Source organism: Rhinatrema bivittatum, chromosome 7 (assembly GCF_901001135.1).
Source record: "Rhinatrema bivittatum chromosome 7, aRhiBiv1.1, whole genome shotgun sequence".
Taxonomy (NCBI): Eukaryota; Metazoa; Chordata; class Amphibia; order Gymnophiona; family Rhinatrematidae; genus Rhinatrema; species Rhinatrema bivittatum.
In genome coordinates, this window is record NC_042621.1 from 116,674,738 (window position 1) to 116,688,592 (window position 13,855).

At 44.9% G+C, this 13,855-nt stretch overlaps 1 protein-coding gene across 2 annotated transcripts in view; it reads left to right on the forward strand.

Moving 5' to 3' along the window:
- The window catches only part of LOC115095397 (neurotrypsin-like), a 94,772-nt gene that overhangs the window by 53,238 nt on the left and 27,679 nt on the right, over window positions 1-13,855 (forward strand). The window contains exon 12 of one of the 2 annotated variants that reach the window (XM_029608974.1): window positions 2,178-2,383. The exons of the other annotated variant lie outside the window; for it this stretch is intronic. Coding sequence (XP_029464834.1) covers window positions 2,178-2,383 — 206 coding nt within the window. The remainder of the gene's footprint in view (window positions 1-2,177; window positions 2,384-13,855) is intronic. 2 annotated transcript variants of the gene reach the window in all.

The following is a 13,855-nucleotide window of genomic DNA, read 5'->3' on the forward strand; positions in this document are numbered from 1 at the left end:
TGCTACAGCATGGGCTCGCCCCCTACAAAAGATACCCAACAATGCACAGCTCAGTCTGAACTTTTCACTAGCCAGCAGTGCCACCAATGCTTACACATCCGGGCTACTGCGGTGACTAACCCGACCAAGTTGAGGACCATTTGCTTTATAAATAAACTGAAGAAAATGATATGTGGATATTCAAAATCAATTAATAGTCATCACTTTGAAGAAGCAAAACATATAGGGGTAGATTTTCAGACAAGCGCGAACAGCCTACTTTTGTTTGCGCTCCAGGCGCAAACAAAAGTACGCTGGATTTTAGTAGATACGCGCGTAGTCGCGCGTATCGGCTAAAATCCTGGATCGGCGCGCGCAAGGCTATCGATTTTGTATAGCCTGCGCGCGCCGAGCCGCGCTGCCTCCCCCCGTTCCCTCCAAGGCCGCTCCGAAATCGGAGCGGCCTCGGAGGGAACTTTCCTTTGCCCTCCCCTCACCTTACCCTCCCTTCCCCTACCTAACCCACCCACCCGGCCCTGTCTACACCCCCCCCTTACCTTTGTCGGGGGATTTACGCCTCCCGGAGGGAGACGTAAATCCCCGCGCGCCAGCGGGCCTGCTGCGCGCCGGGCCGCGACCTGGGGGCGGGTACGGAGGGCGCGGCCACGCCCCCGGGCCGTAGCCACGCCCCGTACCCGCCCCCAAAACGCTGCCGACACGCCCCCGGAACGCCGCGACGACCGGGCCCGCCCCCCGACACGCCCCCGACACGCCCCCCTCCGAGAACCCCGGGACTTACGCGAGTCCCGGGCTCTGCGCGCGCCGGGAGGCCTATGTAAAATAGGCTTCCCGGCGCGCAGGGCCCTGCTCGCGTAAATCCGCCCGGTTTTGGGCGGATTTACGCGAGCAGGGCTCTGAAAATCCGCCCCATATTTAAGGAAATAATCTACATGTAACAATAAATAAGGCCAACAAGATCATTAAAGATAATTTCCAAAGGCAAAATAACTTGGTTCAAAGACACACATATATTCATGACAAAATGTGAATGTTAAGCATAATGAGTAACAAACAGTAGAAAAAATGTGCATGTTACATAGCCACTGAGGGGCCGATGCAATACAGTGCACCTCTACAATGCACGTCCAACGCGGAGTGAGTCTAATAGCGCTTATCACATGCAAATTTTAGCGATCAGAAGTTAATGCCTGCCTTTAGCTGAGCGCTTCTAAAACTAGTACAGAAAAGCAGAAAAAACTGCTTTTCTGTATTACCTCCTACTTAATATCATTGTGATATTAAGTAGGAGGAAAAACTAAAGTAAATTAATTAAAAAAAAAAAAAAAAGTTTAAAAAAAAAGCGCCAGCAATCGGGTGCAGAAAACGGATGCTCAATTGAGAAGCTTCCATTTCCTGAACTCCTGGCTGTGCGGCGTTTTGGAAAATCAATGCCGATAAACTCGGCATCGGTTTTCCTAACCGGCGGACGGCTGACGCTTTCGGGCTTTTGTTAGCAAGGAGGCGCTAGTGGCACACAAGCGACCCTAGTGCCTCCTTGCTAACGTGACCCCCTAATTTAAATATTGCGAGGCACCCCCAGGATGGGCACCTGGGAGCGGGTGCTGACTGTTCAGCACCTGCTTTCTGCGTATAAATATATTGCAATGGCCCCAGAACAAATATGAAAAAGGCAATGAATTGAATACTAGGAAATAAACTATCCAATGCAGATTTTGGGCACACATTGAACTTGACATGCATTGGGGTAAAGTTGAAGGTCTTAAGCGCAAGAATCCTAATTGAATTGTATACTTTATTGGATACTTAGATAACTATTAATAGACTTACGAGTTTCTCAACCTCTTTTTGGTTAAGATCCAAGTGTAAGTCTGGGCTATGAATGGAGCATGGGGGCCTTCTTGGCCTTCTGGTTAAGACTGAAAACCTGTAAAATAGGGAAGGTTAACACCTTGCCACCCGGGGACATGAAACCATTGGATCTCTAAGCAAACTGGGAGGACTACCCCTTTACAAAACATCTGATTTTAAAACTCAAATATCCAACAAATTCTGTTTCTTCAGTAGATTTGTGATATATGTGATCTTCATTTTCTAAATGTCCCGAGGATAAAGGTAGCATTTGGTGGTGCTTTTACAAGAGTAATGGTCCTTTCCTTCTTGCTCATCCTTAATTCCAGTGGTCCAGCAAAAGCCAGGACAATGGCATATTTTGGGGAAGGGCAGGGACCAATCCATCTGGATAACGTGGAGTGCAATGGCACAGAGAGCACCCTGGAGGAGTGTAGGAAACAAGACAGTGGGATTCACAACTGTTGGCACAGTGAAGATGCGGGAGTGGTTTGCGACTACGTGGAAGAGAAGACCCAAGGATTCAAAAATACAGGTAGAAAAAGTTCTGAAACATTTGTCCTGTTACCCATAACAGTTTCAGCGGTGAGACAGTGGCACTGTGTTCCCCCCCCCCAGCCGGTGCTCTCCAGGTGCTGCTTGTGGAAGACTGGGACCAGGGGACTTGGGAGATGTGTCACTCACAGTCAGCGGTCCCTAGAGCAGGACTTCCCAAGCTTGTCCTGGGCAGCCTATAGGCAGTCAGGTTTTTCAGGATGTTAGCATAGACTGGGTTTCCAGTGTATGAAAAATTATCTCGTGCATATTCATTATGGTTGACTGTGTGGTCTCAGGACAGGTTTAGGAAGCCCTGTCCTAGACTATTCTCCTTCCCGGGGAGACTGGGTCTCATTACATCGAGGGCTCGTACACCCTTCATTACATGGACTCTTACTAGGAAGGGTAAAACTGACTTTTCCTGCATCCTATGTGCAATGACTACGTCAGGGAGAGAGTGTGGATGAAACTATGAACAAACCCATGCTCAGTGTTCTTATGCTAATTACTGTGAAGCAGAGGCATGAGCAGCCGTGAACTTCCCCGCAGTTAACACTCATGCACTGTTCTCTGCATCAGGGCCCAAATGGAAAAGCTGGAAATAGCTGTGAGGTCTTCCATGTGTAGGGCTTTAGCATCATTTGTCTTCTCTCACATCACCCTGATCTGAACCCCCTCCATTGCACTCCTAGAACATTTCCTAAGACGAGGGAGCAGTGAATTCTTGCACAGTCAGTATTCCTGCACTCTTTCTTGCTGCATATGGCTGCCAAATCCAAGGAAGAAAAAACACATCCACCCCACCCCCCCCTCCGTTCCACATTGCCTACTCTCCTCCACTTCCCCCAGCATCTTCGCACCACAGTGCCTCCACTTCAAAACCCTCCTGCTGGCCTCTTTCATACCCCCTTCACTGCCACCTCGGGCAACAGCAGAAGCAATCTATCAACCGGAAGTCTTAGGTTTTTTTCTCATTTATATTTCACCTTTTGTGACACTTCAAAGCAGATTACATTCAGGTACTGTAGGTATTTTCCTGTTCCCAGAGGGCTTACAAGATAAGGCTCTCCTTTACTAAGCATGTTTCCCATAGACTCAGTATGACAGAAAAGCCTTAGTAAAATCAGACCCTGCATTTGAGGTAATGAAGTGCAAAGTGACTTGCGCAAGGTTGCAAGGAGCATCAGCAAGATTTGAATCCTGGTTTCCCTGGTTCTCAGCCTGCTGCTCAAATCACTAGGCTTCTCCCCCACTTGCGAGGCGGTGCATGCTATGGTGGCTCCTCCTTAGGTTTTCTGTTTAGAATGGAAACCCAGGCCCAAGGAGTTGAAGGCGGCTGCAGAACTTTGAGCAGGAACTGTCCTCCAGTCCCCCTCTACTGTGTGGGTGAGAAGGTTGGCTCCTGGACCTGACCCTTTCCCATCCCCTACTTCTCTTACCTCCCTTCTCCTTGAAGGGTCCTGGCTTCTCCGTTCCCTCACCAATGCTGTCAGTCACTTTTTCCCAGCACAGATGCAGTGCCACAGCTTATCTTTCCAAGAGCAGCAGTACCAGACACCCTCAATGTGCCACCCTACCTCCTTTGCTATTTTTCTCACCACTTCTCCACTTTGTATTGTTTGCGCCTTCCCCTCCCTGTCTCCCCCTTCTTTTTTTATTGATCACCGCCACAATGTAAAAATCAATAGATATAATCGAAGCAGGACATAAATATGAAAACCTGTATAGGTAACACAGGCCCTCATAGTTTATATTTTCATACCAGTCCCAACCCTGCCCCCTCAAGTAATCATATTAAATGTAAAGGGACAAAATGTCTGCACAGGTCTAGAAGGAAGCAATGGCACAAGGAAAAAGTTTAATAAATGAAAGGAAATAATTACCAAATCTGACTTCCAGATCACACCACCTCTTGGGAATTCAATTTGATGGGGACACAAAGGTTAAATGCATTCCAGGATGTTCAACTAATAGAAATGCAAACTAGATGGTCAGTGCAATTATAGAAGAAAATAAGAACAGTGATATCAATGTTATCATCCATCTGGGAACCAATGACCTCACTATAAACGGTGTCCACAAGGTACAGGAAGATTTCCAAAATCTAGGGGAGAAGATTAGACACTTGTCAAAGACTATTGCTGACCTTCAAAAAAAACTTAAGACTTGGTTGTTTAGACAAGCCTTCCCCTAATCAAGTTTAGCACTGCCATAGCATAGCCTTGTCATAGTTCAGATGTAGGACTCTCTTAGTACCTACCATCTTTATAGTTCTATCAGTTTTTTTGAGCTCCTCCACCCTGCTTTTCCATCCTCCCAGTTTCATGCCCCTGTTTCATTGTAACTTTCTTGCTCCATTTCTGGTTATGGTTATCGTGTTTGTTAATGCCTCTGTTCCCTGTAAACCGATTTGATTTGATTTGTATCATGAAAGTCGGTATAGAAAAGCTTTAAATAAATAAAATAAATATTGCTTTTTCAGAAGTGCTACCAATTCATGAAAAGGAAAAGGAAAGGTTATAACATATAGATAATTTCAGTGTCTGGCTCAAAATCTGGTGTACGGAAATAGTTTTGGATACATTGGAAGCTGAGGCCATGTATGCAGCAATAAAAGATTATGTGGTAAGGATGGCCTACATTTGTCTGTGGCAGGAAAGAGGATGCTAAATGAAAAATTCAGATCATACATTAACAGGCATTTAAACTAGGAAGTGGGGGTGGCAGGAGGTGGCCAGTGAAATTGGAATGTCACCCCCCAAGCAATACAGGAAGTGGGAAGACAAAGTAACAAACTCAATTAGTTAAAAAAAACAGAAAAGGTGACTAGGAAGAGCAACTGGAAAGCTATGACCACAAATGCTCGTAGTTTGAGCAATAAAATTCCAGACCTGCAGGCCCTAATGGTCAAGGCGGTATTGGATATTGTTGCTGTTACGGAGACATGGTTCCCAGGCTATAACTTGTTAAAGAAGGAAAGAGAGGGCAAAAAATGGGGAGGAGTAGCTCTTTTTGTCATAAACAATATCCAAGCAACTGAATTGCAAGGACATGAGGTAAAGAAGATGCATTATGGACTATCCTAAAAAGAGAAGATGGTACTTCCATTTTTACTGGTGTGATCTACAGGCCTACAACCCAAATGGATGAACTGGACAGAGACCTGATTGAAGACATCCAAAAGTTGGGAAAGAAGGGAGAAGTGTTGCTTGTTCTAGATTTTAATATTCCAGATGTGGATTGGAGCATCCTTTCTGCGGAATCTACAAAAAGTAGAGAGATAATGGATGCCTTCAAGGTGCTTTGCTCAAACAAATGGCAATGGAACCCACAAGGGAGGGTGTGATCCTTGATCTAGTGCTCACTAATGTGGATAATATCTCTGATGTTCGGGTAAGGGCGCACCTGATCAGTAGGGATCATCAGACGGTATGGTTCGATATCGCAAATAGGATACAGAGAAGTCACACCAAGACCCAAGTTTGAATTTCATTTGTCAAAATGGGGATGTACCTGGAGAAAGAACTGGAAGACTGGGAGAAAATGGGTGAGGTGGATCAACAGTGGGCCAAATTAAAAGAAGCTATTATAAAGGCAACAATCTATATGTTAGGAAAGTAAAGAAGAGGAAGAGGAAAGAGAACCGATATGGTTCTCTAAGATGTTGGCTGAAAACATTAAGGCAAAAAGAACAGCATTTGAGAAGTATAAAGAATGTCAACAAGGAACAAGTCAACAAAGGAACACAAGGAAAAATATGTTAAAAATGAGGGAGACAAAGAAAGAAATCAAGAAAGCAAAAAGTGAAGCGGAAGAAAGAATTGCCAAAGAGGTAAAGAAGGAGAAAAACATTTTTCAGATATATCAGAGAAAGAAGGGAGGCCAGAAGTGGTATAGTGAAATTGAAAGGTGACAAGGAGCACTGTGTGGATAGAGATGAAGAAATAACAGAAATATTAAACAAATACTTCAGTTCGGTGTTCACTAAAGAAGACACTGGAGAAGGACCATTGCTGGTTGACAAGACTGTAGATGGAGATGGGTTAGATGAAACTCCGTTTACAGAAGAGAATGTATGGGAAGAGCTAGGAAAACTAAAGGTGTAGAAAGCCATGGGGCTGGATGAGGCTCATTGCAGGGATGCTCAGAGATGTGCTGGCAGGTCCACTGCATGACCTGTTCAATAGATCCCTGGAAACGGGAGTGCTGCCAAGTGATTTGAGAATAGTGGTGGTGGTCCTGCTTCACAAGAGTGGGAGCAGAGAGGAGGCTGGAAACTACAGGCCAGATAGCCTCAACTCATAAGGTGGGGAAATTAATGGAGACTCTGCTGAAGGAAAGGATAGTGAACTATCTACAGTCAGGAGGATTATTGGACCTGAGGCAGCATGAATTCACCAAGGGAAGGTCCTGTCAGACAAATCTAATTGATTTTTTTCAGTGGGAGACTAAAGAATTGGATCGAGGAAGAGCATGCTATGTGTTCTACTTGGATTTCAGCAAAGCTTTTGATACAGTCCCGCATAAGAGGCTTGTGAATAAAATGAGAAGCTTGGGCGTGAGCACCAAGGTAGTGGCCTGGATTACAAACTGGTTGGCGGATAGAAGACAGTGTGTAATCGTAAATGGACCCTACTCTGAAGAGAGAACAGTGTTAAGCAGAGAGTCACAAGGATCGATGTTGGGACTGGTTCTGTTCAATATCTTTGTGAGCAACATTGCGGAAGGGATAGAAGGTAAAGTTTGTCTATTGCAGATGATATCAAGATCTGCAAAAGAGTGGACATGCCAGAAGGAGTAGAGAGAATGAGATGTGATTTAAGGAAGCTTGAACAGTGGTTGAAGATATGGCAGCTGGAATTCAATGCCAAGAAGTGCAGAGTCATGCATCTGGGGTGCAGTAAATCAAAAGAGCTGTATGAGATGGGGGGTGAAGGGCTGTTGTGCACGGAGCAAGAGAAGGACCTTGGGGTGATAGTGTCTAGCAATCTGAAGACAGCAAAGCAATGTGACAAGGCGATAGCTAAAGCCAGAAGAATGCTGGGTGCATAGAGAGAGGAATAACCAGTAAGAAAAAGGAGGTGATAATCCTCTTGTACAGGTCCTTGGTGAGTCTCACTTGGAGTACTGTGTTCAATTCTGTAGACCGTATCTCAAAAGGGACAAAGTCTGGATGGAGGGGTGACCAAAGTGTTGGTGGATCTCCATCAAATGACTTATGAGGAGAGGTTGAAGGACCTAAATATGTATACCCTGGAGGAGAGGAGGTGCAGATCTTCAGATACCTGAAATCTTTTAATGATGCACAATTGACAAACCTTTTCTGTTGGAAAGAAATCAGTAGAACTAGGGGTCACATAATGACATTATTTAAAAATACAATCCTAGAGGCGCAGTCCAGATGTATTCCACGCATTAAGAAAGGTAGAAGGAAGGCAAAATGATTACCGTCATGGTTAAAAGGTGAGGTGAAGGAGGCTATTTTAGCCAAAAAAACATCCTTCAAAAATTGGAAGAAGGATCCATCTGAAGAAAATAGGATAAAACATAAGCATTGTCAAGTTAAGTGTAAAACATTGATAAGATAGGTGAAGAGAGAATTTGAAATGAAGTTGGCCATAGAGGCAAGAACTCATAATAAAATTTTTTTAAAATATATCTGAAGCAAGAAACCTGTGATGGAGTCGGTTGGACCACTAGATGACAGAGGGGTTAAAGAGGCTCTTAGGGAAGATAAGACCATTGCAGAAAGACTAAGGGGCGGATTTTCAGAGCCCTGCTCACCTAAATCCGCCCAAAACCGGGCGGATTTAGGCGAGCAGGGCCCTGCGCGCCGGTGAGCCTATTTTACATAGGCCTACCGGCGCGCGCAGAGCCCTGGGACTCGCTTAAGTCCTGGGGTTCTCCGAGAGGGGCGTGTCGGGGGCGTGTCGGGGGGGCGGGCCCGGTTGTCGCGGCGTTTCGGGGGCGTGTCGGCAGCGTTTTGGGGGCGGGTACGGGGGCGTGGCTACGGCCCAGGGTGGTCCGGGGGCGTGGCCGTGCCCTCCGTACCCGCCCCCAGGTCGCGGCCCGGCGCGCAGGAGGCCCGCTGGCGCACGGGGATTTACTTCTCCCTCCGGGAGGCGTAAATCCCCGGAGAAAGGTAAGGGGGGGTGTAGACAGGGCCGGGCGGGTGGGTTAGATAGAGGAAGGGAGGGGAAGATGAGGGGAGGGCGTTAGAGGATTCCCTCCAAGGCCGCTCCGATTTCGGAGCGGCCTTGGAGGGAACGGGGGTAGGCAGCGCGGCTCGGTGCGCGCCGGCTATACAGAATTCATAGCCTTGTGCGCGCCGATCCAGGATTTTAGTGGATACGCGCGGCTCCGCGCGTATCTACTAAAATCCCGCATACTTTTGTTTGCGCCTGGAGCGCCAACAAAAGTACGCCAACGCGCCTTGTTTGAAAATCTACCCCTATATGAATTCTTTGCTTCCGTGTTTACTAATGAGGATGTTGGGGAGATACCAGTTCCGGAGATGGTTTTCAAGGGTGATGAGTCAGACGAAATGAACCAAATCACTGTGAACCTGGAATATGTAGTATGCCAAATTGACAAACTAAAGAGTAGCAAATCACCTGGACCAGATGGTATGCATCCTAGGGTACTGAAGGAACTAAAAAAATGAAATTTCTGATCTATTAGTTAAAATTTGTAACCTATCATTAAAATCATCCAGTGTACCTGAAGACTGGAGGGTGGCTAATGTAACCCCAATATTTAAAAGTGGCTCCAGGGGCGATCCAGGTAACTATAGACCAGTGAGCCTAACTTCAGTACTGGAAAAAATAGTGGAAACTATTCTAAAGATCAAAATCATAGAGCATATAAAAAGACATGGTTTAATGGAACACAGTCAACATGGATTTACCCAAGGGAAGTCTTGCCTAACAAATCTGCTTCATTTTTTTGAAGGGGTTAATAAACATATGGATAAAGGTGAACCAGTAGATGTAGTGTATTTGGATTTTCAGAAGGTGTTTGACAAAGTCCCTCATGAGAGGCTTCTAAGAAAACTAAAAAGTCATGGGATAGGAGGCGTTGTCCTTTCATGGATTACAAACTGGTTAAAAGACAGGAAACGGAGAGTAGGATTCTCAGTGGAAAAGGGTAGACAGTGGAGTGCCTCAGGGATCTGTACTTGGACTGGTACTTTATATATATATATATATATATATATATATATATATATATATATGATCTGGAAAGGAATACGACAAGTGAGGTTATCAAATTTGCGGACGATACAAAATTATTCAGAGTAGTTAAATCACAAGCAGATTGTGATACATTCAGGACGACCTTGCAAGACTGGAAGATTGGGCATCCAAATGGCAGATGAAATTTAATGGGACAAGTACAAGGAGTTGCATATAGGGAAAAATAACCCTTGCTGTAGTTACACGATGTTAGGTTCCATATTAGGAGCTACCATTCAGTAAAAAGATCTAGGCATCATAGTGGATAATACTTTAAAATCGTCGGCTCAGGGTGCTGCAGCAGTCAAAAAAACAAACAGAATGTTAGGAATTATTAGGGAGGGAATGGATAATAAAACAGAAAATGTCATAATGCCTCTGTATCGCTCCATGGTGAGACCGCACTTTGAATACTGTGTATAATTCTGGTCGCCACATCTCAAAAAAGATATAGTTGCGATGTGGAAGGCACAGAGAAGGGCAACAAAAATGATAAAGGGGATGGAACAGCTCCCCTATGAGGAAAGGCTGAAGAAGTTAGGGCTGTTCAGCTAGGAGAAGAGACGGCTATGGGGGGGATATGATAGAGGTCTTTAAGATCATGAGAGGTCTTGAACGAGTAGATGTGAATTGGTTATTTATACTTTCGGATACTAGAAGGACTAAGGGGCATTTCATGAAGTTAGCAAGTAGCACATTTAAGACTGATCGGCGAAAATTCTTTTTCACTCAATGCACAATTAAGCTCTGGAATTTGTTGCCAGAGGATGTGGTTAGTGCAGTTAGTGTAGTTGGGTTCAAAAAAGTTTTGGATAAGTTCTTGGAGGAGAAATCCATTAACTTCTATTAATCAAGTTTACTTAGGGAATAGCCACTGTTATTAATTGCATCAGTAACAAGGGATCTTCTTGGTGTTTGGGTAATTGCCAGGTTCTTGTGGCCTGGAAACAGGATGCCAGGCTTGATGGATCCTTGATCTGACCCAGCATGGCAATTTCTTATGTTCTTATGTAACTCCAGGGAGGATGACTCAGAAGTAACATCAGGAAATATTTCTTCACAGAAAGGGTGGTGGATGCCTGAAATGCCCTTCCAGAGGAGATGGTGAAGACAAAAACAGAGAAAGATTTCAAAGGGGCATGGAATAAACACTGTGGATCCCTAAAGGCTAGATAATGGAAATGAAGAAAAGAGTGCATGGGGGTAACTTGCTGGTGTGGCGGTTGCTACCCTTAACCAATAAGCCTTCATACTGTTGATGCAACTCCATCATTGCTCTCTGCTTTAATGACAGGGGGAAAAGAGGAAAAGGGGAATTAGATTCAGACAACAACCAACAAGGATATTGAATTTTATGGTCTGGGAAAGCAAATAAGCATGGGGTAACTTACTGATGCAGCTCTTACTAACTTTAATCAAAGCCTGATACTTTTGATGTAACTCCAACATTGATTCTGCTTCAACGGCATGAGTTAATGGACAATTGGACTCAGACAGAAACCAACAAGGGCCCTGACTGTGATGATCTGGGAAAATAAGTATGGGGGTGACCTGTATGGCCAACAGATGCTACCATAAGCTAACTGGGCAGACTAGATGGACCATTTGGTCCTTTTCTGCCGTCATTTCTATGCTTCTATGTATGAAATGGCCTCCATATAGATTAAAATTGTAAGGGTCTGATACTGAGCTGCCATCTAGCTGCCTAACTTAGCCAGAAAAACTTATCTGGCTAACTTGGCTGAGATATTCAGTGGTGCAGCCATGCCACTGAAATACTCAGCTATATTAAAGTTAGCTGGATATGTTTATCTGGGCAATTTTAGGCCAACTGAATAGCAGTCCTAAACATATACGGCTAACTTAGCTGGATAATGCTGAATATCAGCATTTATCCAGCTAAAGTTAGAGGGACAAGTGGCCCATCCCACCCCTCACTCTGGGGCTGATGCAATACAGTGTGCTCAGTCAAGCGCACTGTATAACCCGCAGTCGGATTTGGATTAAATAGGCCCTAATCCACCCTAATGCAATAAGGGGATTAGCGCCTATTTAGCGCATTGCCGACGCGGAGTGAATGCTATAGCGCTCACCACATGCAATGCAAATGCATGTGAATGAGGCTATTACTCATTCACTCCGTATTAAAAAAAAAAAGAACGTGTGTCTCAGACGCACATTTAGCTGAGCACATTTAGCTGAGCGCATGTAAAAGAAGTGCAGAAAAGCAGAAAAAAACTGCTTTTCTGTACTTCTTAAGTAAAAGAAAAAAATAAACCTCGGCAGACGGCCGAGTTATGAAGACCGACGCCGGTAAACTCGGCATCGGTTTCCATAACCGGTCGTCTGCCAGTAATGAAAACGGATGCCGAATTTATCGGCGTCCGTTTATCGTCCAGACTTTTCAGCGCCCACTTTCCGCGCTATATATATATATTTTTTTTTTGCACCGGCCCCTCTGCTAGCTAACATTTTAGCTTGATAAAAGTTAGCTGGTGAAGTGAAAGCCGCTAACCACAGCTGGATATTCAAATGGCACCATTCAGCCAGCTAAGTCCAAACCTAGGGCCTCATTTACTAAGCATTTTCCCCATAGACCACAGAATGGGAGAAAAGCCTCGCTAAATGGCACTGAATATCAGGCCCTAGAAATCTCTTTACACAATCCACAGCCAACCAACCAGGGAATCCTTAGAAGGAAGATGAGTTTTCTTCCAGGCTGCCTCAATCTCACATTGAGCAGCCACTAAAAACTGGATAATTAAATTATCAAAGTTAGCTGCAGGTCTTGGTATGGGTGAACCCAGAAGAAATATTTTGTGCCGCCAAATTAGTTTAATCTTTTGTTATATAATAAACACAATACCTGTCTCTCCTTCTCCCCTTCACTCTCTGCCATCTCCTTGCTTGTGCTCTCTCTTTTTCTCCTCTTCGCTTTCTCCTTTTGCTGTCTCTCTCACCCTCTGCTCTCTCCCCGTTCTCCCCCCCATGAAGTCCCATCCTTTGAATTGTCCTCCTGCCGTCTCATCTTTGCGTTCCATCCTTTGTTTCCATCTTGTCCTTCTTCTTCTCCTCCCATGAACAATGTTGTGGATACTGAGCTGGTAGGTGGGAGGTGGACAAGTTTCCTCCTGCCAGCTCGGCTTTGGGAGGTTTGGAGAAGCAGGGCTCCAAATCACGTAGGCTATTACTTTTTTTTTTATTTTTTATTGTACACAGGAGGGAGGGGGGATCAGCAGTGGGGATCATGGAACATTGTTTAAAAGCCCTGCAGGCAAACGGAGGGGGAGATGGAAGAGATTTGGGGGCTTTAAAAAAAAAAAAATCATATAGGCAGCTGGAAGGGAATGCGGACAGAGGTTTGGGACTTAGGGAGGGTAAGCAATTGGACCACTTTCGGCCTGCTATTGCAGCATCTAGATTTGTCCGTTCAATTATAGCCGGCTAGCACTGAGTACCATCTAAATTTGAAGAACCAGCCTCTTGTTTTTTTTTCAGTCTGGCTATGTTTGTGCTCTCTATGAATTTGTCTCCACAAATTTAACCGGTTAAAGGGACCAAATTTTAAATGGGCCAGATTTACCCAGCTAAAATCCTATTTCAGCCAGGTAAATCCTTTTAAAATAATAACAGATAAGATCATTTGGCTCATCCAGTCCACCCGTTATTCTGGTCTACACGGCTAAGGATATATCCCAGCTGCCTCCTGTAGAAATGTGACTGTTTGTAGGATATTGCACCTTATCCAAGTTGGTTTTTCTTGTTTTTCTTTTTGGTTCTCTAGGGTAGATGAGCATACAAGCTCCCATACTTAATCCAACACCCAGCCCTACCACTAAGCTTTATAATAGCTACCAAAACTAGTGAATTTGTTGCCCGAATATGACTGTCTAGATCTCATGGCCTTGCTGGATGGTACCGGCCACCACTAACCTACCAGAATCAACCTGGTTGATTTCTGTGGCATTGTGACCTGTTAGTAGCAATCCGACTTCCTCATGACCTGCAGTGCCACTTAGGTTGTGCTTCTTTTTCTGCCGCTTGTTTTCCCCTCATCACCTCTCCCATTCACCTCTGCTTTTGAGGCAGTGAAAGGTGGGTGGTTTGCAATCCTGCAGCCTACCATCCAGATCCTAGTGCTACCCTCTATATCTGTCACAAGTATACCCAGATTCTGAGGCAGCACCGATTTCTACCATTTCTGATGGTAGATTATTCCAGGCATCTGCCACTCT